Raw genomic sequence first — 25,854 nt, 5'->3', positions numbered from 1 at the left:
CGCATTGGATACAACTAAAGAGGACATACCAAATCTGATGTATGGCACACAACTTGATTTTTTGAAAAGCATCAGTAGGAGGTAATACATTGTCTAAATCTCACTTCATTTGTAAAGAAATGCAAGACACAATTGCATGTGTGACTGAAATATTCACAGGGGACACATTCTGTTTAAGAAACCTGTGGGATAGACACAGGAAAGGTCTTCTCCTGATGACTCTACCATGACGCTCCTATTTGTGCAAGTGTTGCTGCACAGTAGAACAGCGTACCACCACTCCAGTCTGCTGAATCTTCCGGGAGGTCTTTTGCAGTCAAACTAGGGTTTTAATTTGCCTTTCAAGCAATATGAGCACACTGTGCTGTCTTCTTACAGCTTTCTCCTGCTTCGTGGACATCAATTGTCTTAATTTTCAGTGTGAGGCAGCTGCTTAGAGGGGCATATGGTTGCAGATTGTTGGGACAAAGTTTGAGGAGTCAAAGTATTTATAAAGCTTTGAAATCTAAAATTGTACAAAACAAAAATAAAACATTGCGCTTGCTTAAAATATTGAAGAGAATATTTAATCTTCAACTACTCATTTTGGAGTTCAGTTTTCAGTTCACCTTCTACTCACTTAACTATTCACAGTAACAGACATTGTGATCAGAAGATCAGAAGAAGCTTTATTGCCAAGTACAATTTTACACATACAAGGAATTTGCTTTGGTGAAGTTGGTGTATGACACATCTACTAAAAATAAGCTATTAAAGAAGTACAAAATATAACAATATAAATATATAAACACAAGTCTGTTTTTTTTTTTTTTTTTTCCGGAAACACAGTCTGTTTTTTCAGAAAGAAGTCCAAGCTGAGCGTTAATGTAACGCATAGAGTTGTGTCTATGTCAATGTGACAAGATGAGGCAGAGGTGGAGTGTGAAGAGTGTCGCGGGGGTTCCGGGCCTTGTTGATCAGGCTGACAGCAGACGGGAAAAAACTGTTCTTGTGGCGTGAGGTTTTGGTCCTGATGGACCGCAGCCTCCTGCCAGAGGGGAGGGTCTCAAAGAGTTTGTGTCCGGGGTGAGAGGGATCAGCCACAATATTTCTTGCACGCCTCAGGGTCCTGGAGGCGTACAGGTGCTGGAGAGATGGGAAATTGCAGCCAGTCACCTTCTCTGCAGACCTAATGACACGCTGCAGTCTGCCCTTGTCCTTGGCTGTGGCAGTAGCATACCAGATGGTGATGGAGGAGGTGAGGATGGACTCAATGATGGCTGTGTAGAAGTGCACCATCATTGTCTTTGGCAGGCTGAATTTCTTCAGCTGCCGTAGGAAGTACATCCTCTGCTGTGCTTTCCTGATGAGGGAGCTGATGTTCGGCTCCCACTTGAGGTCCTGGGAGATGATAGTTCCCAGGAAGCGGAAAGACTCCACAGTGTCAATAGTGGAGTCACAGAGGGTGATGGGGGCAGGTGAGGCTGAGTTCTTCCTGCTGTCCACAACCATCTCCACTGTCTTTAGAGCGTTGAGCTCCAGGTTGTTCTGGTTGCACCAGGTCACCAGATGGTCAACCTCCCACCTGTAGGCGGACTTGTCGCCATCAGAGATGAGTCCGATGAGGGTGGTGTCATCCGCAAACTTCAGGAGCTTGACAGACTGGTGACTGGAGGTGCAGCTGTTTGTGTACAGGGAGAAGAGCAGAGGAGAAAGAACACAGCCCTGGGGGGATCCGGTGCTGATGGTCTTAGCGTCGGAGACGTGTTTCCCCAGCCTCACGCACTGTTTCCTGTCAGACAGGAAGTCTGTAATCCACCTGCAGGTGGAGTCAGGCACGCTCAGCTGGGAGAGCTTCTCCTGAAGCAGAGTTGGGATGATGGTGTTGAAGGCAGAGCTGAAATCCACAAACAGGATCCTAGTGTAGGTTCCTGCAGAGTCCAGGTGCTGGAGGATGAAGCGCCTACAGACCTGTTGGCTCTGTAGGTGAACTGCAGGGGATCCAGGGTCAGTGATGTCTTTGAGGTGTGATGTTGACGTGTGATGGTTGAAGACTTGAAGCAAGCTGGCACGTGACATGTCTCCAGTGAGCTGTTAAAAATGTCTGTGAACACTGGAGACAGCTGATCAGTGCTTCAAGGCGGATGGGGAGACAGAATCCGGTCCAGCTGCTTTCTGGGTTCTGTCTCCTGAAGAGTTTGTTGATGTCCCCCTCATGGATGGAAAGAGTCGTCACTGAGGTGGGTGGGTGTACTGTGGCTCTTTAAAAGTTAACTGCAATTAATTGCAAGCTATTAATGTTCTACAGTATAATAATACTTCTATGGCATAGTTGTGTCTAAAGGTGAGTGAGTAAAGGTTTTATGTTTGTTTGTTTGCATTAACAATAGACAATAGGAAACTGTTAAAGCGTCAAAGCCACAGGCCACAATGAATATAACAGTGACTCATGGATCATCGTTCAAGACCCATGTGGTTTATAATCCCCAAAATGTACTTGGGGAAATCTGAAAGGGATGTGTTTTATGCAAGAACATTGATCAAGTTCAGAAACAAGTATTTTGATTTTCAGTGGCAGAAAAAAGAGCGCAATTACAGAATTAGAAAAAAAAAGATTATTTCAGGGATTCTCCTCAGCGATGACATGAAATCATAGTACCTACCCACTTTATTATGTACACTTATACTGTCTAATGTACTAAACATCTCTGCCACATATTCTTCCTTTATGAAGCTTAAAAAGTTTGTTGTGAGGTTGTGAAGGTACTGTTGCATCATGGATATGGTGGAGTGGATCACACTACCGAGGAGGTGGTGGCTGAGAGATTACATCACCCATGAATCATTTGTTAACAATGCGGACGTGTTGTTGTATAATGTAAAATGATGTGAGGACAGAGCCAATAAACCATATGAGAGGGCAGTAAAAATCTGCAGTCCACTGTGCTCTCACAGAGACAAGCCAGGCCTCTATCCTGTTAAAAAGTATGTGGAAGATTTGGGGTTTTGCATGTGAAGTCAGTGGAGTGCTCTGCTCTAATAATGAAATGTCTTCACTGTTGTAGGAATACAAGCTGGACAAGATTTCTTTAGCTTTTGCTGTCTGATTACATAGAGAGTTAATTATTTTTAGATCTCTTCAATGCTTGTCGAAGATGTCAGAAGCAGCTCTGTCTCAGATCAACATCACTGAAGAACGGGAGACACTGGAAAGGGTGATGTTTTCCACTATGTCTACATTACCATGCTGTGTGTTTCTCTTCATTAATGGGACCGTGCTATTCACCTTGAGGAGTAAATCTGTGTTTCGTGAGACCTCCCGATACGTTCTTCTGTATAAACTCCTTGTTGCAGAGACTATACTGCTGGTACATGCTCAATTAATGTACATAATGGCTGCTTGTAGAATAACATTGACTTATCCGGTATGTGGTGTTTTCACCATGCTTGCCAATCTCACCTCTGTGATCTCACCTCTCACATTGGTGCTGATGTGTCTGGAGAGATATGTGGCTGTGTGCTACCCACTGAGACACGCTACCATCATCACCATCAGAAACACAGAGGTGGCTATCGTTGTGGTTTGGGCCTTCAGTTCACTGAATATCCTTACTCAAGTTCTTTTACTTCTAGATTTTCCATTTGAGGATCTGCAGAGCCTGCAGATGAAACAGTTTTGCTCTTTAGAATACATGCTGCTTGGCCAAATGTCTAAAGATTATGACAAAGTCTACACTTATTGTCTGTTTGTATCAGCTGGTGTGTCAGTCATTTGCTCTTATATTGGTGTGATGGCAGCAGCCAGGTCAGCCTCCACAGACAAAGCTTCAGCCCGTAAGGCTCGTAACACGCTGCTGCTGCTGCATCTGGTGCAGCTCTGCCTGAGTCTGTCTTCAACTACATATAACCCAATGCTTATAGCTATCTACAAGGTCCTAGACAGGATAATATTAGTACGTATCCAGATTGTACTGTATGTGTGTATTATCATTTTTCCAAGATGTCTCAGTTCTCTCATCTATGGTCTCAGAGACCAGACCATCAGACCCGTCCTCTTGTACAATCTCTGCTGTCAGTGGAGACACTCAATTTCTGTCTCTGTCATTCCTGGCATGGCAAAAATCAGCACATGCATTGCTTCATAGAGAAATATTATTTTTAACAAAATGTGTGAATTTATTCAGAATTTAAACAGAGAATGTGTACTGTGGCTCTTTTAAAAGTAAACTGCAATTAATTGCAAGCTATTAATGTTCTACAGTACAATAGTGCTTCTATGGCATAGTTGTGTCTAAAGGTGAGTGAGTAAAGGTTTTATGTTTGTTTGTTTGCATTAACAATAGACAATAGAAAAGTGTTAAGAGTCAAAGCCACAGGCCACAATGAATATAACAGTGACACATGGATCATCGTTCAAGACCCATGTGGTTTATAATCCCCAAAATGTACATGGGGAAATCTGAAAGGGATGTGTTTTATGCAAGAACACTGATCAAGTTCGGAAACAAGTATTTTGATTTTCAGTGGCAGAAAAAAGCACAATTACAGAATTAGACAAAAAAAAAACAAGATTGTTTCAGGGATACTCCTCAGTGATGACATGAAATCATACTGTGAGGTTGTGAAGGTACTGTTGCATCATGGATATGGTGGAGTGGATCACACTACCGAGGAGGTGGTGGCTGAGAGATTACATCACCCATGAATCATTTGTTAACAATGCGGATGTGTTGTTGTATAATGTAAAATGATGTGAGGACAGAGCCAATAAACCATGCAAGCTACATCTGGTGCAGCTGGGCCTCAGTCTGTCCTCAACCATTTACACCACCATTGCTGATAATTATGTCAAAGGCCCTAAACAGGATAGTACTGGTGGGCATTCAGATTGTTGTGTATGTGTGTGTTGTCACCTTTCCCAGATGTTTGAGTGCTCTCATCTATGGCACCAGAGACCAGAACATCAGACCCATCCTCATATACCATCTACGCTGTCAGCTGAAACTCTCCATTATTCCAACCAAAGCTGAGGTCACAGTCTAGGAAACACATCATAAAAAAAAGTCAAGTCTGTCTTAATACATACATGTCCACATGTACATTGAAAGTTTTTAGTCACTGTAATTTTTTCTCCTGTCCATAGTGGCTGTGAAGGTCTCTCCTCATAACACTATTCCAATGTTTGAGATAGTGGACAAAACTGACAGTTTTCTTTCTGCACAAAAATGCTTTCTTAAGTTTAGCTAAAGCTGATATGAGGCTTCAGCAGTCAAATCAAGTGGATATCTTGTTTGTACACATCATTTGCTACTGTCCCTCCAATGCAGTTTCTACTGTGTGAGAAGCACCTGCTTAATTAGGTTAACTCTAAATCAGACCGCTAATATTAGCTTTGGTTAAAATTTTTGTACAGAACAAGCAATATTGATTTCTTTAGTGGCAGTATGCAGAGAGGATATAATTACAGCAAGCATCTTTCTTTCAGGTCAAGAGTTAAGCATCTACAGGCCCTCTTTCCACCAATTCACCTTAATATTTCCTTAAGAATTTTATACTTTCATGGCCATAATTAATAACATGTAATACAGGGAAAAAATAATTGTGGAAAAAAGATATAGATAATGCTACAGTCATCATATTTCTTCCAAAAGATGCTGCTCCCATGTTCACTGAGGGAAAAAGAATGTCATGGACCAGGGTGTTGAGAAATAATTGTGAAAGCATTAAGTCATTTATTACTGTTTAACATTACAGATCCTGAACCATGTTTACCATGCATACCATGTGATGGTATCACGTGAAGTGGGTGTGAGGACTGAATTCTTAAAATGCCTGTGAGGACCTTGACACCCTACAGACCGGTTCTGGAATCGAACACAGCATCTAAACTGGTAACTGCTGGCACAAGGAAAATGTATGTGGATGATTTTCTGTTTTACTTGTGAACTTAATAGACATCTCTGCAAAGACAATTGAGTTTTACTTTTCGTATTGTGGAAGGTAATTTGTGTGTTTCTGTTATACTTACACCAACAGGTTGATGGGCGTATGTCTTAAATGCACTTTAAGATAATTACAATTTATTGGATACCTGGATAAAACCCTTAAGGAGTGTGGGGTCCCATAAATGCCTCTCTAATAATGTCAAATGCAACTTCATCTCAGACAAACATCGCTGATGGACTGCAGTACCGAGGCCTGGTCAAACTTTTCTTGTTTTCTGCTCCAATTATATTGTCATGCTGTGTGTTTCTCTGCATTAATGCCTCCATGTTTTTCACCTTGAGGAGTAAACTGGTGAGACCTCTCGTTACATTCTTCTGTTTAACCTCTTTTTTACAGACACTGCACAGATGGCACTGAGTCAGGTACTGTACATACTGTCTGCTTGTAGAGTAATGCTGACATATCCTGTATGTGGTGTTCTCACCATGATCTGCCCTGTCACAAATGATCCAATCCAATCCATTTTATTTATAAAGCACAATTTTAAATAAACACAAAGGTTTCCAAAGTGCTGTACAGTAAAACGAACACAATAAAACAAAATAAATAAAAGATTAAAAAGATAAGAACATAAAATGATAAAATATCTGTGCACATAAAATCAACAACCTAAGTGGTGTGAAAAGCCAAGGAAAAAAGGTGCGTTTTAAGAAGAGTTTTAAAATTAGACAGTGAAGAGGCCTGTCTAATGTGCAGCGGCAGTTCGTTCCACAATTTTGGAGCTGCAACAGAAAACGCCCGATCCCCTCTGAGCTTCAGCCTGGTTTTGGGAACCCTCAGGAGCAGCTGGTCTGCTGACCTAAGAGATCGGGTGGGTGTGTAGGGGTGCAGAAGCTCAGAGAGGTACGATGGGGCAAGACCATTTAGAGATTTAAAAGCAAATAAAAGAATTTTAAAATGAATTCTAAAGTGGACGGGTAGCCAGTGGAGTGAAGCTAAAATTGGTGAAATGTGCTCAAACTTCTTTGTACCAGTTAAAAGACGTGCAGCTGCGTTCTGTACCAGTTGAAGACGTGCGATGGAGGACCCACTAACCCCCATATAAAGTGCATTACAGTAATCCAGTCGTGTGGTCACAAAGGCGTGGATTACTGTCTCAAAGTGCTGTCTCTGGAGAAAAGGTTTTATTTTCGCCAGCTGCCTTAACTGGAAGAAGCTTGTTCTCACCACAGCTTTAATCTGGCTGTCAAATTTAAGATCAGCGTCCACTTTTACCCCTAGGTTACTGACAATAGGTTTGGCGTACTGTGTCAAGGAACCCAGATCCACTGGGGGGGTCACTGATGTGCCACCGAAGACCATCACTTCAGTCTTGTTTTCGTTAAAATTTAAAAAGTTTAGAGCCATCCAGGCCTTAACATCATCTAAACAATTTAACAGTGGCTTAAGGGAGAATGAATCAGCCTTTTTCAGAGGGACATAGATCTGGCTGTCATCAGCATAACAGTGGAATAAAATGCCGTGCTTCCTGAGAATGGAACCAAGAGGGAGGAGATATAAAGAAAATAAAAGAGGGCCCAGCACTGAGCCCTGTGGGACCCCACATGAGAGAGGAGCAGTGGAGGACACAGAGTCACCCAGGCTGACACAGAATGTCCGATGAGACAGGTAGGACCTGAACCATTCCAGTGCCGAGCCCCTGATGCCCACCCACTGCTCCAAACGAGCAATCAGGATGTCATGGTCCACTGTATCAAATGCTGCAGTTAAATCTAAGAGCACAAGGATCACACAGTGACCAGAATCAGTGGCTAAAAAGATGTCGTTAAAAACTCTCAAAAGCGCAGATTCTGTGCTGTGCAATGTTTTAAAACCAGATTGGAAAGTTTCAAGAACATTTTGTTCATTTAAAAAGTCCATGAGCTGGGAGTAGACAATCTTCTCTAATATTTTGGACAAAAATGACAATTTAGAAATGGGCCTAAAATTACCCATAACAGCAGGATCCAGTCCAGGTTTTTTAATCAGTGGCTGCACAACTGCATGTTTAAAATTTACAGGAACCACTCCTGAAGACAGACTGCTGTTAATAATGCTATATAGATATGGCCCAACAGTGGGAAAAACCTCCTTAAAAAGTTGAGGAGGAACCGGGTCATTGGGCGAGCCTGATGGCTTTAAATGACCCACAGTCTCCTGTACAAAATGCAGGGTCACAGGCTCAAATGAGTCAAAAACAGCAGAACAAGGGACAAACACTGAGGGGTCATAAGCAGGAGGAGAAATAAGTGCTCTGGTAGAAGTGACTTTAGCAGTGAAGAACTGTAGAAAGTTTTCACACACAGAAGGGGAGGGCTCAATTCCCACAGTCTGTGGTGCGTTCAGAGCAGAGTTTATCACTTTAAACAACACACGAGGTTTGTGACAGTTTGAGACAATAATATCGGAGAAATAATTTCTTTTAGCCTCTTTCACAGAGGATTGGTAACGACGCCAACAGTCTCTCAATATTTGAAAAGACACTTCCAGCTTATCTTTTTTCCACCTGCGCTCAGCTCTACGACATTCCCGCCTGGCAGTGCGGGTTGTTTCATTCAACCAAGGCTCTGATTTGACTTTATGCTGCCTGCTCTTCAGTGGGGCAGCAGAGTCAATGGCAGTTTGACATGTGTCAAGAAACTGAGCACTAAGAGCCTCTGCATCACCGCACTCAGGATCGGGAGAGACACAGTTCTGACGGAAGGCGGCGGAGAAGCGAGCAGCAGTGGAAGGGTTAATGACCCGGCATCTGCGAGCAGCAGCGGGAGTTTTAACTGAGTTACAGCACACAGCAGCTTCAAAAAGTACAGGCATATGATCTGAGAAAAACGCTTCACAGAGCTCCAGGTTAAAAACAGGCAAACCATATGATAAAACAAGATCAAGTGTGTGTCCCTGTACATGTGTCGGGCCCAGTACAGACTGTACAAGATTAAAAGAGTCGATTATGTTTAAGAAATCTCTCGCCAGGGGGTTTTCTGGACAACACACGTGAATATTGCAATCACCAACGATCAGGACCCGGTCATATTTCGGCATGATATCAGATAAGAACACAGAAAAGTCATTTAAAAAGTCTCTGTTGTATTTGGGAGGCCGATAAACCACAGCACACAGCACTGTGTAGGAACTCCCCAGCTCAAACAAACTCGATTCAAAGCTGGGGAGAGCCGATGACAGCGATATCTGTTTACATTTAAAATCGCTTTTAAAAATAGTTGCAATTCCTCCTCCTCGACCAGATGTCCGTGGAGAATTAAAATAGCAACACTCGGCAGGTAAAAGTTCCGTAAAAGCACTGGACTCACCAACACTCAGCCAAGTCTCGGTGACAAAGAGGAAATCCAGTTCACGAGATGTGAAGAAATCCTTCAGGATGAATGTTTTATTCGCAAGCGATCTTGCGTTAACCAGGCCAAACTTGGCTGGAGCTGGTGGGTCTGGGCGAGCAGATGACCGTGGGTCCCGGCGGAGAGGCCGCAGGTTCCCCGGATCCACTCCGCGCCAGCGAGGACGAGGAGGGCAGGGACCGCGGGGCAGGAACAGGTCTTCCGAGCCGGCTACCGGTACCAAGCAGACGGCGACAGGGTCCAGCCAACGCCGAGAGACACAAAGACGAGGCACCGCTCCACATCCGCCACGATCGGGACGCACCAACCCGGCCCTCAACCTCACCAGACAGCCGCCACGCTTACCCCGGCGGCGGTGGCGTTTTCGCCGAGGGAGTGGCGCTGATGTGCGGCACAGGTACGCCGGGATGTCCGACAGGAAAGGAGGCAGAGTTTGATGTTCGTAATGATCTAAGTTAACCAGATTTTCAGCGGAGGTTCTTAGATCCAGCAACGTTTGGCGATCATACACCAGCAGAGCGTTGACATTATGTGCAACAAGTATTATAAGCAGAGTAAGCACACACAGTGCCCGGAGCGACCGACGGAACGCCTCACACACTGGCGCCATCTTTGTTATCCTCGAAAAATGATGTCTCCCCTCTCACACTGGTGCTGATGTCTCTGGAGAGATATGTAGCTGTGTGCTACCCACTGAGACATGCTACCATCATCACCATCAGAAACACAGAGGTGGCTATCGTTGTGGTTTGGGCCGTCACTTCATTAAATGTCCTTATTAAAGTTCTTTTACTGTTAGATTTCCTATTTGAGAACCTGCAGAAGAAAGAATTTTGTTCCATAGAAAAAATGCTACATAGCCCAGTTTCTAACAATTATGACCAAGTCTACACGTGTTGTCTGTTTGTATCAGCTGGTGTGGCAGCTTCAGCCCGTAAGGCTCGTAACACACTGCTGCTGCATCTGGTGCAGCTGTGCCTCAGTCTGTCTTCGACAATATACAGTCCTCTGGTTATCGCTATCACAAAACTTGCTGACAGAATAACAATTTTGCGCATCCAGAGTATTCTATATGTGTGTGTAATCCTTTTTTCCAGATGTCTGAGCGCTCTCATCTATGGTGTCAGAGACCAGAACATCAGACCCATTGTCATCAGCCATCTATGCTGTCGATATAAACTGTCAGTTGTCACAGTCACTAAGGTCTCAGTCTAGGCGCCACTGAATCATCAAGCATTACTGTAATTTAAGAGATGTATATTGATTTGAAACAAAGCTCATTTTTTTATTGAAATTTTAAACACAGAATATGAATTAACACATTTACTTTTGCAAAAATTCAAGCTTTTCCGGCCACACTTGCTGATGATATTGATGATTTAAATTGAAAGGCCTATCTCTGCAGGGATCCTTTCCATAATGTCGTCAGATGCTTACAATAGAATATCACGTGAAGTGGGTGTGAGGACTGAATCCTTAAAAGGCCTGTGAGGACCATGAAACCCTGCAGACCAGTTCTGCTCACATGGACTCAAACACAGCATCTAACCTGGTAACTGCTGGCACAGGGAAAATGTATGTGGAGCATTTTGTTTTGCATGTGAACTTGATAGACATCTCTGCAAAGACAATGGAGTTTTACTATTCCAAGAGTGGACTATACAAGATTATTTGAGCTTCTCTGTTATAAGTAGATAACTGCAGTTTACTATATACCTGGATAAAACCCTTCATATATCCCGTGTTGATTTTGAGGGGGTCCCATAAATGCCTCTCTAATGATGTCAAATGCAACTTCATCTCAGACAAACATCGCTGATGGACTGCAGTACCGGGGCCTGGTCGAACTTTTCCTGTTTTCTGCTCCAATTATATTGTCATGCTGTGTGTTTCTCTGCATTAATGCCTCCATGTTTTTCACCTTGAGGAGTAAACTGGTGTTTTGTGAGACCTCTCGTTATGTACTTCTGTTTAACCTCCTTTTTGCAGACACTGCACAGATGGCACTGAGTCAGGCACTGTACATACTGTCTGCTTGTAGAGTAATGCTGACATATCCTGTATGTGGTGTTCTCACCATGCTCTGCACTGTCACAAATGATGTCTCCCCTCTCACACTGGTGCTGATGTCTCTGGAGAGATATGTGGCTGTTTGCTACCCACTGAGACATGCTACCATCATCACCATCAGAAACACAGAGGTGGCTATCGTTGTGGTTTGGGCCGTCACTTCATTAAATGTCCTCATTCAAGTTCTTTTACTGTTAGATTTCCTATTTGAGAACCTGCAGATGAAAGAATTTTGTTCCATAGAAAATATGCTGCTTAGCCCAGTTTCTAACAATTATGACCAAGTCTACACGTGTTGTTTGTTTGTATCAGCTGGTGTGGCAGTCACTTCTTCATATATTGGTGTGATGGTAGCAGCCAGGTCAGCCTCCACAGACAAAGCTTCAGCCCGTAAGGCTCGTAACACACTGCTGCTGCATCTGGTGCAGCTGTGCCTCAGTCTGTCTTCGACAATATACAGTCCTCTGGTTTTCTCTATCACAAAAGTTGTTGACAGAATAACAATTTTGCGCATCCAGAGTATTCTATATGTGTGTGTAATCCTTCTTCCCAGATGTCTGAGCGCTCTCATCTATGGCATCAGAGACCAGAACATTAGACCCATCCTCATTGGCCATCTATGCTGTCGATATAAACTGTCAGTTGTCACAGTCACTAAGGTTAATGTCGTTTAAGAGATGTATATTGCTTTGAAACAAAGCTCAGTTTCTTGTTGAAATTGCTCTAAGTCAAAAATGTCTGTATTTGTTATTACAATATAATAAAATAAATGTGGTGTCAGAGTACTTTATTTTTCATTAATTGTTTTTTCATTCTACATTCAACAAAAAGGCTTTTAATTTATGTCTGCATTTTAATGTATTTAAACACTTAACTCGACTCAGATTGTTTGCAAACTAATTTTTTGTTTTTCTTCAGCTCACATAAGGTTATTGATATTGTGCGTTAGCCTGTTAGGATGTATTATGATACCCTCGTTCTGTCCTCAATTGTGCCTGGACGGCGTATTTAGACTCTAGATAATGACTTGAAAATTGTTAATGTGTACATGTCTAAACAGAATATTGATAAAAGCTTGTGACAAAAGAAAATTTAAGGTCGAAATGTCAACTCTGCTGAAGCACATTCACTCATGATGTGCCTGTTCGGGACATGTGTTGCCCCCTCCTTTTTCACACACACACATGCCATAATAACATGATGTAATATGATAATCATTTATGACATTCAAATCTGGCTTAACACTGTCTGTTACTCACTTATTACTATGATATCCTGTTGATTTATCAAAGATGTTCGGTATCTGTCAGCAACTGAGGAGGCCAAGCTTTCAAACATAGAAGCATTAGACATGTAGTAAACTTCATTCTTTAGTGAAGAAACCGTGGCCTATTTAAAGAAAAGGATTGGGACAAGATAGATTCAGAGTGGAGCAAGAGCCAATTAACATAAACCTGTTCATTTTCAGCTCAAATGAAAAGCAAATACACAATAAACTGCATTAGAAATTATCATTATATTTATTCTTTCTGTGCCAACATTTGAGAAACATTTCTGAAAATGAAACCATATAATGTGGTTCCGCCCGAGGTCCACCTTGGCCTCAGACTTAGACGTCGACTACTGCAGCGCCTTGATCATGGCTATCTGAGGGCAGAATTTGTGTGTATCCAGAACATTTTCATTGTGCTGGAGTCTGTGGCACAGCTCTGGACTAGTTTCATTCTTATATCACAGACAGGACCTTCTCTATCACTGTTAAAAATTCATCCTCTACCCCTGTGTTTCTCTCACATGGAGTCCCCGGTCCTTGGTCCCCTCCTATTTTCCATCCATATGCTTCGGCTAGGCTGCAATGTAGCAGACACATCAAATAGGTGGTTGTGCCTCTAATCACAGTTACAGTCAACCTATGTTTTACTTGACTTAGAAAGGTTAAATATAGTTCAGATTTATGGGAAAATATTTAAATGGGAGAACAGTGTGAGAGAAGGGTAGAATATGGGAGAATCCTGGGAGAATGGGAGATCAGGTCTGCATCCAACCCAATGACCAGATTTGACCTACTGCTCTTGCTCAATGTCTGGAGGATATTGTAGGATGGATGGCCAATAACTTTGCACATTTAAATGAAAACAAGACAGATAGCATACTGTTCCACCCCTCAAACTCCTCCAGCACCAACCAGTTGTGTAATCACATCACAATACAATAGCAAGTTAACAAGCAGGACTTTCTTATTGCCTAATGTTTTAGAAAAAGTCACCCATGCTTTAACATCCTCAAGACTTCCTTATTGCAGCTCCCTAAGACACAATTGCATGTGTGACTGAAATATTCGAGGGGGAGACATTCTTTGTAAGAAACCTGTGGGATGGACACAGGAAAGGTCTTCTCCTGATGACTCTCCATGACGCTCATATTTGCGTAAATGTTGTTGCACAGTAGAGCAGCGTACCACCGCTCCAGTCTGCTGAATCTTCCTGGAGGTCTTATGCAGTCAAACAAGGGTTTTAATTTGCCTTTCAAGCAATATGAGCACACTGTGCTGTCTTCTTACAGCTTTCTCCTGCTTTGTGGACATCAATTATCTTAATTTTCAGTGTGAGACAGCTGCTTAGAGGAGCCTATGGTTGCAGATTGTTGGGACAAGGTTTGAGGAGTCAAAGTATTTATAAAGCTTTGACATCTAAAATTGTACAAAACAAAAATAAAACATTAGGCTTGCTTAAAATGTTGAAGAGAATATTTAATCTTTAACTACACATTTTGGAGATCAGTTCACCTTCTACATCTGTTCATATTCTACTCCAATTACTTCAAAAATTCAGCCACTCGCTGAATATGTGGGCTCGCCCTCAGGTCACTGACGAAGACCTGAGGGCGAGCCCACATTACACCGGTTTTACAGTCGCTGCATTGGCTCCCTGTCCGCTTCAGGATTGATTTTAAGGTTCTTTTACTATTTTTTTAAATGTCTTAACGGGCCTGCGCCCTCTTACTTATCTGACCTGCTTTTACCGTATCAACCCTCGCGGACCCTGAGGTGCTCCGGCACCGGCCTTTTATCCATACCAAAAATCCAGAACTAAAACCCACGGCGAGGCGGCATTTAGCCACTATGCTCCACACCTGTGGAACAGCCTGCTGGAGAGCTTTTCATTCATTTATTCATCTTCTATACCCGTGTATCCCTTTCGGGGTTGTGGGGGGCTGGAGCCTATCCCAACTAGCAATTGTCAAGAGGCAGGGTACACCCTGAACCAGTCACCAGCCGATTGCAGGGCGAGAGCTTTTCAGAGTCTGTGATATTTTTAAAAGAAGGTTAAAAACACACCTTTTTGATCAGGCTTTTAACTGACCTTTAAATTCTCTTACGTTCTTATCATTTATCTTATGTTGAAGCCTTTTATTTTGCTGTTTTATATTCTGTAGCATTTTATCCTAATTAATCTACTTTTTTTTATTATTTTATGTATTTTTCTTCCTTTAACTCTTTAATTTATTTTAGTTATTTTATATCATGCCTTTTACTTTTAACTGCAATGTTTCCTCAGGGGGGTCCTCCACACTGAGAGTTGTGTCTGGTCTGCTGCTGGGGGTGCTGGTCCCGGGGCCCTTCGGCCCAGCTGGGTGGGCGGCTCCCCACCTTGGTTGGGGATCCACCTGTCTGTCAGAGTCGGGGGGGCCTGGGTGCCAGCGCCCCCTGTGATCATAGTCTGCGGCGACTCCTCCCAGTGTGGACGGCCCCAAAGGTGGCGTTTTCCTCAATCCTCAGTGCCTTGCCATGTCTCACTACTGTGTATGTGTGTGTGTGTGTGTGTGTGTGTGTGTGTGTGTGGTCGTGGGTGTGCATATGTACATATAGAGGGTGGGAGGGATGGGGTTTCTCTGTTTTCATGTTGCTGTGTTCTCCTCCTTGAACCGACACCTTATCGTGGTGGAGGAGTTTGAGTACCTGAATGATCCTAGAGGCTATGTTGTCCGGGGCTTAATGCCCCTGGTAGGGTCTCCCAAGGCAAACAGGTTCTAGGTGACGGGTCAGACTAAGAGCGATTCAGGAGCCCCTATGAAAGAAAAAACAAAAAGGACGCTTACATCACCCGGATTGGCGTCACCAGGGCCCCACCCTGGAGCCAGGCCTGGGGTTGAGGCTCGCAGGCGAGCGCCTGGTGGCCGGGTCTTTGCCCACAGGATCCGGCCGGGTGCAGCCGAAGGAGCGACGTGGGCCCGCCTTCCCGTAGGCCCACCACCCACAGGAAGGATCAGAAGGGGCCGGTGCTTTGTGTTATGGGTGGCAGTCGTGGGTGGGGGCCTCGACGGCCCAAACCCTGGACGATGACTCTGGCTATGGGGACATGGAATGTCACCTCGCTGGGGGGGAAAGAGCCAGAGCTAGTGCAGGAGGTACCGACTAGAGTTAGTCGGGCTCACCTCCACGCACAATCTGGGCTCTGGAACCCAACTCCTTGAGAGAGGCTGGACTCTATTCTACTCTGGAGTTGCCCGCGGTGAGAGGCGGCGAGCAGGCGTGGGCTTGCTTATAGCCCCCCAGCTCAGCCGCCATGTGTTGGAGTTCTCCCCGCTGAGCGAGAGGGTTGCTTCCCTGCGCCTTCGGGTCGGGTATAGGTCTCTCACTACTGTTTCGGCCTACGGGCCGAACAGCAGTGTAGAGTACCCGGCCTTCTTGGAGTCCCTGGGAGGGGTACTGGAAAGTGCTCCAACTGGGGACTCCATCATTCTGCTGGGGGACTTCAATGCTCACGTGGGTAGCAACTGTGATACTTGGAGGGGTGTGATTGGGAGGAATGGCCTCCCCGATCTGAACCCGAGTGGTGTTCTGTTATTGGACTTCTGTGCTAGTCACAGTTTGTCCATAACGAACACCATGTTCAGGCATAAGGATGTCCATCAGTGCACATGGCACCAGGACACCCTAGGCTGGAGATCAATGATCAACTTTGTAGTCGTATCATCTGACCTTCGGCGGTATGTCCTGGACACTCAGGTGAAGAGAGGGGCTGAGCTGTCAACTGATCATCACCTGGTGGTGAGTTGGATCCGCTGGCAGGGGAGGAAGCGGGACAGACTTGGCAGACCCAAACATACTGTGAGGGTCTGTTGGGAACGTCTGGCAGAACCTGCTGTCAGGGAGGTCTTCAACTCCAACCTCCGGGAGAGCTTCGACCAGATTCTGAGGGAAGTTGTAGACATCGAGTCCGAACGGGCCACGTTCTCCACTTCCATTGTTGATGCAGCCGTCCGTAGCTGTGGCCGTAAAGTTGTTGGTGCCTGTCGTGGCGGCAATCCCCGAACCTGGTGGTGGACACCGGAAGTAAGGGATGCCGTCAAGCTGAAGAAGGAGTCCTATCGGGCCTGGTTGGCTCATGGGACTACTGAGGCAGCTGATGGGTACCGGCAGGCCAAGCGTGCAGCAGCTCGGGCGGCTGTAGAAACAAAAACTTGGGTCTGGGAGGAGTTTGGGGAGGCCATGGAGGAGGACTACCCGTCGGCCTCGAAGAAATTCTGGCAAACCATTCGGCGCCTCAGGAAGGGGAAGCAGTTCTCTGTCAACACTGTTTACAGTGGAGGTGGGGAGCTGTTGACCTCGACTGGGGACATTGTCGGGTGGTGGAAGGAATACTTTGAGGATCTCCTCAATCCCACTGTCATGTCTTCTGTAGAGGAAGCAGAGACTGGGGACGCGGTCGCAAAGCACCAGGGTGGATGAGATCCGCCCTGAGTACCTCAAGTCACTGGATGTTGCAGGGCTGTCCTGGTTGACACGCCTCTGCAACATCGCGTGGCAATCGGGGATGGTGCCTCTGGACTGGCAGACTGGGGTGGTGCTCCCTCTGTTTAAAAAGGGGGACCGGAGGGTGTGTTCCAACTATCGGGGAATCACACTCCTCAGCCTCCCTGGGAAAGTCTATTCCAGGGTACTGGAGAGGAGAATCCGGATTCAGGAGGAACAATGCAGTTTTTGTCCTGGCCGTGGAACACTGGACCAGCTCTATACCCTCCACAGGGTGCTTCAGGGATTATGGGAGTTTGTCCAACCAGTCCACATGTGTTTTGTGGACTTGGAGAAGGCATTCGACCATGTCCCTCGCGTCATTCTGTGGGAGGTACTCCGGGAGTATGGGGTTGAAGGCCCTCTGCTGAGGGCTGTACAGTCCCTGTACAACCGGAGCAGGAGCTTGGTCCGCATTGCCAGCAGTAAGTCGGACCTGTTCCCGGTGCATGTTGGACTCCCAGGGCTGCCCTTTGTGACCGGTTCTGTTCATTATTTTAGCCAGGGACCGGAGGGGGTTCGGTTCGCAAGCCAGTAGATTTCATCTCTGCTTTTTGCGGATGATGTTGTCTTGTTGGCTCCCTCGAGCCAGGACCTTCAGCATGCACTGGGGCGGTTTGCAGGCGAGTGCGAAGCAGCTGGGATGAGAGTCAGCACTTCCAAGTCTGAGGCCATGGTTCTCGACCGGAAAAAGGTGGTTTGCTCCCTCCAGGTTTGGGGAGAGTTCCTGCCTCAAGTGGAGGAGTTTAAGTATCTTGGGATCTTGTTCATGAGTGAGGGAAGAATGGAGCGTGAGATTGACAGGCAGATCGGTGCAGCGGCAGCAGTAATGCGGTCGCTGTATCGGTCCGTCCTGGTGAAGAAGGAGCTGAGCTGAAAGGCGAAGCTCTCGATTTACCGGTCAATCTACGTTCCTACCCTCACCTATGGCCATGAACTTTGGGTCATGACCGAAAGAACGAGGTCCCAGATACAAGCGGCTGAAATGAGTTTCCTCCGCAGGGTGGCAGGGCGCTCCCTTAGAGATAGGGCGAGGAGCTCTGTCACCTGGGAGGAGCTCAGAGTAGAGTCGCTGCTCCTCCACATCGAGAGCTGAGGTCAGCTGAGGTGGCTCGGGCATCTCTATCGGATGCACCCTGGTTGCCTCCCTAGGGAGGTGTTCCAGGCATACCCCACCGGGAGGAGGCCCCGAGGAAGATCCAGGACACGCTTGAGTGACTATGTCGCTCGGCTTGCCTGGGAACGCCTTGGGATCCCCCCCAGATGAGCTAGAGGAAGTGTCCAGGGAGAGGGAAGTTTGGGCGTCCCTGCTCAGACTGCTGCCCCGCAACCTGGCCTGGATAAGTGGTAGAAAATGGATGGATGGATGGATGTTTTTATGTTTTCCTTTATAATGTTTTTAACTGTTGTACAGCACTTTGTGTTGCATTTTATCGTGCATGAAAAGTGCTATATAAATAAAATTTGATTTGATTTGATTTGATTTAACTATTCACAGTAACAGACATTGTGAGCAGGGGTGCCCAAACGTTTTCATGCCACTTTGTATGTATCTATATAACCATCACAGTACAAATGTTTGTGTCCATCCCCTGTACAGCCTCTGCACCTTATGTATGTCCTACCTGGTTCTCATTAAGCATATACATTACGACTACTGTACAGCCTATCTACATCACAGTTTTACTAATTGCGTTACTACCGTACACCAGTCTACCTCAGTTGGTTATATAGTTTATTTTAATATTGCCGTGCATATGACAAATAAATCTTGAACAATAATGAAGCTTAAGCACGTGCTGCTACAGCATGCATATGGTGGAATGGATCAGGGTATTGAGTGCCAGGTGGTGGTAGAGAGATTACATCGCTCGTGAAAAATTTGTTAACAATGCTGACGTATGATTGTATCATGTGAGAAAATGTGGGGACAGAACTCATAAACAATATGTGAGGGCAGGCAAACCCTGCAGTCCACCTTTGTGCACATAGAAACATGCCAGGCTTCTGCCTTGCTAAGAACTTTGCTGATGATTTTGGATATTGCACATGAACTCAGTGACATTCTCTGCTTTAAAGATGAAATGTCTTCACTGCTGTAGGAATACAAACTGGACAAGATTACTTTTGCATTTGCTGCCTAATTACATCAAGAGTCTGATCATTTGATGTCTGCTCAAAACTTCTCTACGATGTCAAATGGATCTCAATCTCAGATCAACATCATTGCTGAATTGGGGATTCTGGAAAAAAATTATGTTTATGTTTATGTTTATGTTTATTTAAGAAGGGACAATGCACATTAATTAACATGATCACTTAAGTCACGTAAATGTGCCAGATTTAGCCATACAGGCTAATTTTCATCTGCAGTCCCTGGCAGGTTGATGGTATTTACATATATATATGAACAGGAATTAAAATTCCGTACAAAAGTACAAAAACACATAAGCACAGATAAAAACGAATTGATTGCATGTCCATAGAAAGGAACATAGACATATATAGAAAGCACATAAGCTCAAAGCAAGTACATAACCACAGACAAAAGCACATAACAAATCACATAGCAGAAACAGCAAGATTTAAAGCCTATTAATATAGTAACCTAACCATGTAACAAAAACATTAAAAACGCACTATACAAAAGTAGGACATAAAACATAACACAGACCAAAACACACAGCCAACAGAAGACACACAAATGCACAAAGCAAATCACATAAACAAAAGCCACAGCACACAAGCACAATTAGCAAGACAATGAAAGAACGTACTATACAAAGCACCTAAGTCCTAACATATATTACGAAAAATGAGGACATAGCCACTAATTCAGATCATGATAACAGGTTTGATTGTCCAGTAACCACTGTTTTACTGATTTGGAGAACAACTTAAGAGATGTGATGTTCCTGAGTTCTATGGGTACAGTGTTCCATGTGTGCTGCTCGGTAGGAAAAGGCTGACTGCCCAAAGGCACTCTTTCTGTATGGTATTTTACAATCCCCCCTGGAGGTGGATCTGGTAGATGAGTTTTGAATTTGTTTGATAAATTCATTGAGCGGAGGAGGTGCCAGGCCATGAAGACTCTTATATACAAGTAAAATATCGGCAAATTTGATCATAGTTTCCCAACTTAAAAAGTTATATATTGTTAAAATTTTGCAATGATGATAGGAATTTGACTTTTTATCCAATGTTTTCAAAGCCTGTTTGTAAAGCCTTTCCACCGGTTTTAATGTAGTTCTGCCTGTCTGAGTCCAGCTGGTCAGACAGTAGTTCATATGTGAAAGAATCATTGCATTGAAATACAACTTTGAGGCCTCTGTCGTTAGGTTGCTCCTAATATGTCTGAAATTTGCCAGATTGAATTTAAGTCTGTTCACAACTTTTTTAACTTGTGTTTTAAATGTGAGTTGTGAATCCAATACTATGCCCAGATATTTAAATTCATGTACTACCGATAGTCTTTTCCCTGCTACTGTAACTTCTGGGTCAGGATCTCTATTTACGGACTTTGAGAAAAACATACAAACGGTTTTATCGACATTCAGATGTAAGCAAGAGTTTATTAACCAATCAGAAATATTGACCATTGAAGCAGATAACTCTTCTCCTGCTTGCTTCTTGTTTTTAGCATGTAAATATATGACCGCATCATCCGCATACATCTGACAAGTTACAGCAGGTGGACAAGCTTCAGGTAGGTCATTAATAAACAAACTAAATAACAGAGGACCCAAAGTTGAACCCTGAGGTACACCGACATGATTGTCAACCACCTGTGAGGTCACCTGATCCACACGAACTCATTGCTTTCTGTCTGTAAGATATGATTTTATCCATTTAATGACAGCAGGAGAAAAATTAAACTTTGATAACTTAACAATTAAAACCTCATGATTAACAGAATCAAAGGCTTTCTTTAAGTCAAGGAAGACAGCCCCTACCACTCCCCCCTTGTCCAATTTAGTCTTAATAATTTCCAAAAGAAAACAATTTGCTGTTTCAGTAGAATGATATTTTAGAAATCCAAATTGCATAGGATGCAATGAGAAGGATGTGGCATTCAATTGTGATATTATCTGTTCAGAGATCCATTTTTCTGCAATTTTTGAAACTGCTGGAAGGATACTAATGGGTCTATAATTACTAATGACCATCTGGTCACCTGATTTAAACACTGGTGTAATTATTGCAGTTTTCCAAGCATTTGGAAACACTCCTTCATTAATGGACCAATTAACAATTTTTACAATAGGATAAATGAGTGCCTCCTTATGAGTTTTTATGAATACTGTGTCCATCCCATATATATCCTTTGCCCTTGAACAATTAAGACAAGAAATAATACTGTCAACTTTGGAATTGGTCACTTCAGTAAAAGTCAAAATGGGAGCATCAATATTTAGAGGAGTGGCAGAATAATTTGATCTAGAGAAATTATGAGTCATCTTTTTTGTAGAGACAATAAAACTAGTATTAAGTGCTGTTGCCACAGTAGTTGGATCACAAATCACATTTCCCTCAATATTTAGTTCAATTGTTTTATTAATGGTATTAGGTTTCCCTGTTAGTTTCTTTAAATTCTGCCAGATCTCTCTGGTGTTTCCCTTTGCTTCACTAATAGCATTAATAAAAAATGTTGCTTTTGCCATTCGGAGCTCCTTAACAACCTTATTTCTCAGTGTGATGAACAAACGTCTTTCATGTTCCGTTTTATTCTTGAGAGACATCTTGAGAGCACGGTCCCTTTGTTTCATAAGTGACCATATGTTTTCATTTAACCATGGTAAATAGTGTCTTTGACCTGGTTTGCATTTCACCTTCTGCATAAAACTATGTATAGGTGTTTGAAGTTCAGCCATGAAGGAATTACAGTTATCATCCATACTTTTAAGCACAAAGTGTTCATTCCAGTCTATTTCTTTAATTGCCTTTTCAAGATTGGTTAACTGTTTGTTCGGAATTTTATACTGTTCTATCTTCTTGTTTGCAGACAGATTAAATCTCCTTCTACTGAGCTTTCTTACAATCAGAATCATATTATGGTCAGACAATCCTGTAACCAGATTATAAGATTTTTTTTATTCTTTCTGGTCTGTTAGTGAAAGCCAAATCGATGAGTGTTTCTGAGGAACTAGTTATCCTTGTTGGTCCCTCGATAACCTGTTCAAGGTCAAATTTACTTGTTACACATTTTAACTCTTTCTTTTTAGCTTTATCACTCCAGTTTATATTAAAATCTCCGAATAAAATAATCTCCTTGTTTGTATCACACTCTTTAACTAGGGAATTGAGCTTTTCATAAAACACATTTTTGGCGGATGGTGGTCTATAAATTCCAATCATAGTGAACGACATTTGGGCTGAAAGAGTTAATTTGAGACCAACACATTCCAAGTCATTAATACAGGACAACTGAATTTGCTTACAATTTATACTGTCCTTGACATAAAATAACACACCCCCGCCACGACCAACAGCTCTGTCTCGTCTGAACATATTATGGCCGTGCACTTTTTGTTAGGCATAGGAAATCCAGATTTGATTCATATAAGAGATGTTGCAGTTGTTCACTCTTAGGAATAGCGCTTCTAATATTCAGATGTCTGCCTAATAGTCCGCTCGGTTTAGCCCGAGAGTCCCAAAGAATCCGAGCCTGGTTCACAGTTCTGAAGAGTTTAAAGCCACGCTGTTTCACAATTGCAGGGTTTATCTTGCTTTTTAATTTGTTTGACGATGCGTAGTTTATCCTCGGCACGCGGCTTGTCATGGATAGTGTCACAACGCTTGGCAAGATTGTTGTTGGTGTAGTTATTTGTGGTGAATCAGCAGAAAACTCACCCATATTTCCAGCTTCAGCAGTAACCAGATCGCTGTACGTAGTGAATTCATACCCCGGTGTAATGTTATCCAGGCCAGAATAATGATGCATAGTCTCTGCGGGTGCCACTGGATGATGTTGAGCTGGGCCCACGTCGCCTGCAATTGGCCCGGGATTAAGCTGCACATCCCCCGCAAGCAGGAGCGTGAGCAACAGGTATCCAGAAAGTTTCCACGACTTGCGCTTAATCGCACTGACTTTAGAAGTAGCGCATGGGATACTTTGGGATAGTATACTTTGTACTGTGTCTACATTACCATGCTATGTGTTTCTCTTCATTAATGGGACCATGCTATTCACCTTGAGGAGTAAATCTGTGTTTCGTGAGACCTCCCGTTATGTTCTTCTGTATAACCTCCTTGTTGCAGAGACTATACTACTGGTACAAGGTCAGTTAATGTACATAATGGCTGCTTGTAGAATAACATTGACTTATCCTGTATGTGGTGTTTTCACCATGCTTGCCAATCTCACCTCTGTGATCTCACCTCTCACCCTGGTGCTGATGTGTCTGGAGAGATATGTGGCTGTGTGCTACTCACTGAGACATGCTACCATCATCACCATCAGAAACACAGAGGTGGCTATTGTTGTGATTTGGACAGTCAGTTCACTAAGTATCCTCACTCGGGTATTATTGCTGTTAAATTTTCCATTTGAGGATCTGCAGAGCCTGCAGATGAAAAAATTTTGCTCTTTGGAAAATACATGCTGCTTGGCCCAATGTCTAAAGATTATGACAAAGTCTACACTTATTGTCTGTTTGTATCAGCTGGTGTGTCAGTCATTTGCTCTTATATTGGCGTGATGGCAGCAGCCAGGTCAGCCTCCACAGACAAAGCTTCAGCCCGTAAGGCTTGTAACACACTGCTGCTGCATCTGGTGCAGCTCTGCCTGAGTCTGTCTTCAACTACATATAACCCAATGCTTATAGCTATCTACAAGGTCCTAGACAGGATAATATTAGTACGTATCCAGACTGTACTGTATGTGTGTATTATCATTTTTCCAAGATGTCTCAGTTCTCTCATCTATGGTCTCAGAGACCAGACCATTAGACCCTCTTGTACAATCTCTGCTGTCAGTGGAGACACTCAATTTCTGTCTCTGTCATTCCAGGCAAGGCAAAAATCAGCACATGCATTGCTTCATAGAGAAATATTATTTTTAACAAAATGTGTGAATTTATTCAGATTTTAAACAGAAAATGTGTACTGTGGCTCTTTTAAAAGTAAACTGCAATTAATTGCAAGCTATTAATGTTCTACAGTATAATAATGCTTCTATGGCATAGTTGTGTCTAACGGTGAGTGAGTAAAGGTTTTATGTTTGTTTGTTTGCATTAACAATAGACAATAGAAAAGTGTTAAGAGTCAAAGCCACAGGCCACAATGAATATAACAGTGACACATGGATCATTGTTCAAGACCCATGTGGTTTATAATCCCCAAAATGTACATGGGGAAATCTGAAAGGGATGTGTTTTATGCAAGAACATTGATCAAGTTCGGAAACAAGTGTTTTGATTTTCAGTGGCAGAAAAAAGCACAATTACAGAATTAAAAAAAAAAAAAAAAGATTGTTTCAGGGATACTCCTCAGCGATGACATGAGATCATACTACCTACCCACTTTATTATGTACACTTATACTATCTAATGCACTAAACATCTCTGCCACATATTCTTCCTTTATGAAGCTTAAAAAATTTGTTGTGAGGTTGTGAAGGTACTGTTGCATCATGGATATGGTGGAGTGGATCACACTACCGAGGAGGTGATGGCTGAGAGATTACATCACGCATGAATCATTTGTTAACAATGCGGACGTGTTGTTGTATAATGTAAAATGATGTGAGGACAGAGCCAATAAACCATACGAGCTGCATCTGGTGCAGCTGGGCCTCAGTCTGTCCTCAACCATTTACACCACCATTGCTGATAGTTATGTCAAAGGCCCTAAACAGGATAGTACTGGTGCGTATTCAGATTGTTGTGTATGTGTGTGTTGTCACCTTTCCCAGATGTTTGAGTGCTCTCATCTATGGCACCAGAGACCAGAACATCAGACCCATCCTCATATACCATCTACGCTGTCAGCTGAAACTCTCCATTATTCCAGCCAAAGCTGAGGTCACAGTCTAGGAAACACATCATAAAAAAAAGAAGTCAAGTCTGTCTTTAAACAATACATGTCCATATGTACATTGAAAGTTTTTAGTCACTGTAATTTTTTCTCCTGTCCATAGTGCTGTAAAGTTCTTGCCTCATAACACTATTCCAATGTTTTGAGATGGTGGACAAAACTGACAGTTTTCTTTCTGTACAAAAATGCTTTCTTAAGTTTAGCTTAAGCTGATATGAGGCTTCAGCAGTCAAATCAAGTGGATATCTTGTTTGTACACATCATTTGCTACTGTCCCTCCACTGCAGTTTCTACTGTGTGAGAAACACCTGCTTAATTAGGTTAACTCTAAATCAGACAGCTAAATCCCAAGTTCGACATGAAGGTATTCAGGCTCTACATGCTGTTTCCCACCCTGCTTCTGTCTTGTCAGCACTCGCTCTTTCTGTACTGATTCTGTGAATGAAGAGTTTATTCCAGCCAAACCATTAGTGTTGATTGTTGAAACAATGAAAAGATGAGCCAAGAAGGGTTTGGTGAGTTTTATTTTTTTGTTTTTGTCACATTTGAATAAAGTGTGCTTTATGATTACTCTTGAAAAAAGGCCTATCTCTGCAGGGATCCTTTCCATAATGTCGTCAGATGCTTACAATAGAATATCAC

The 25,854-nt window shown here is 43.3% G+C and overlaps 3 protein-coding genes and 1 pseudogene across 3 annotated transcripts; all 4 read left to right on the top strand.

Annotated features, from left to right (window-relative positions):
* The first annotated feature begins 3,134 nt into the window (after window positions 1–3,134).
* Window positions 3,135–4,124, top strand: LOC143333057 (odorant receptor 131-2-like). Its single transcript, XM_076750988.1, has one exon. The coding sequence runs from the start codon at window positions 3,135–3,137 to the stop codon at window positions 4,122–4,124; it is 990 nt and encodes a 329-aa protein (XP_076607103.1).
* A 1,996-nt stretch (window positions 4,125–6,120) lies between these two features.
* Window positions 6,121–10,529, top strand: LOC143333056 (odorant receptor 131-2-like; annotated as a pseudogene).
* A 566-nt stretch (window positions 10,530–11,095) lies between these two features.
* LOC143333055 (odorant receptor 131-2-like) lies at window positions 11,096–12,058 on the top strand. Its single transcript, XM_076750987.1, has one exon. It carries the CDS (start codon window positions 11,096–11,098, stop codon window positions 12,056–12,058), a length of 963 nt encoding a protein of 320 aa, XP_076607102.1.
* An 11,085-nt stretch (window positions 12,059–23,143) lies between these two features.
* On the top strand, window positions 23,144–25,211 carry LOC143333054 (odorant receptor 131-2-like). Its single transcript, XM_076750986.1, has 4 exons — window positions 23,144–23,213; window positions 23,272–23,685; window positions 23,730–24,121; window positions 25,131–25,211. Exons 1-4 carry the CDS (start codon window positions 23,144–23,146, stop codon window positions 25,209–25,211), a joined length of 957 nt encoding a protein of 318 aa, XP_076607101.1.
* The last annotated feature ends 643 nt before the right edge of the window (window positions 25,212–25,854 follow it).

The sequence above is a fragment of the Chaetodon auriga genome, chromosome 15 (genome assembly GCF_051107435.1).
Source record: "Chaetodon auriga isolate fChaAug3 chromosome 15, fChaAug3.hap1, whole genome shotgun sequence".
NCBI lineage: Eukaryota > Metazoa > Chordata > Actinopteri > Chaetodontiformes > Chaetodontidae > Chaetodon > Chaetodon auriga.
This window is presented reverse-complemented; position numbering and strand designations above follow the sequence as displayed.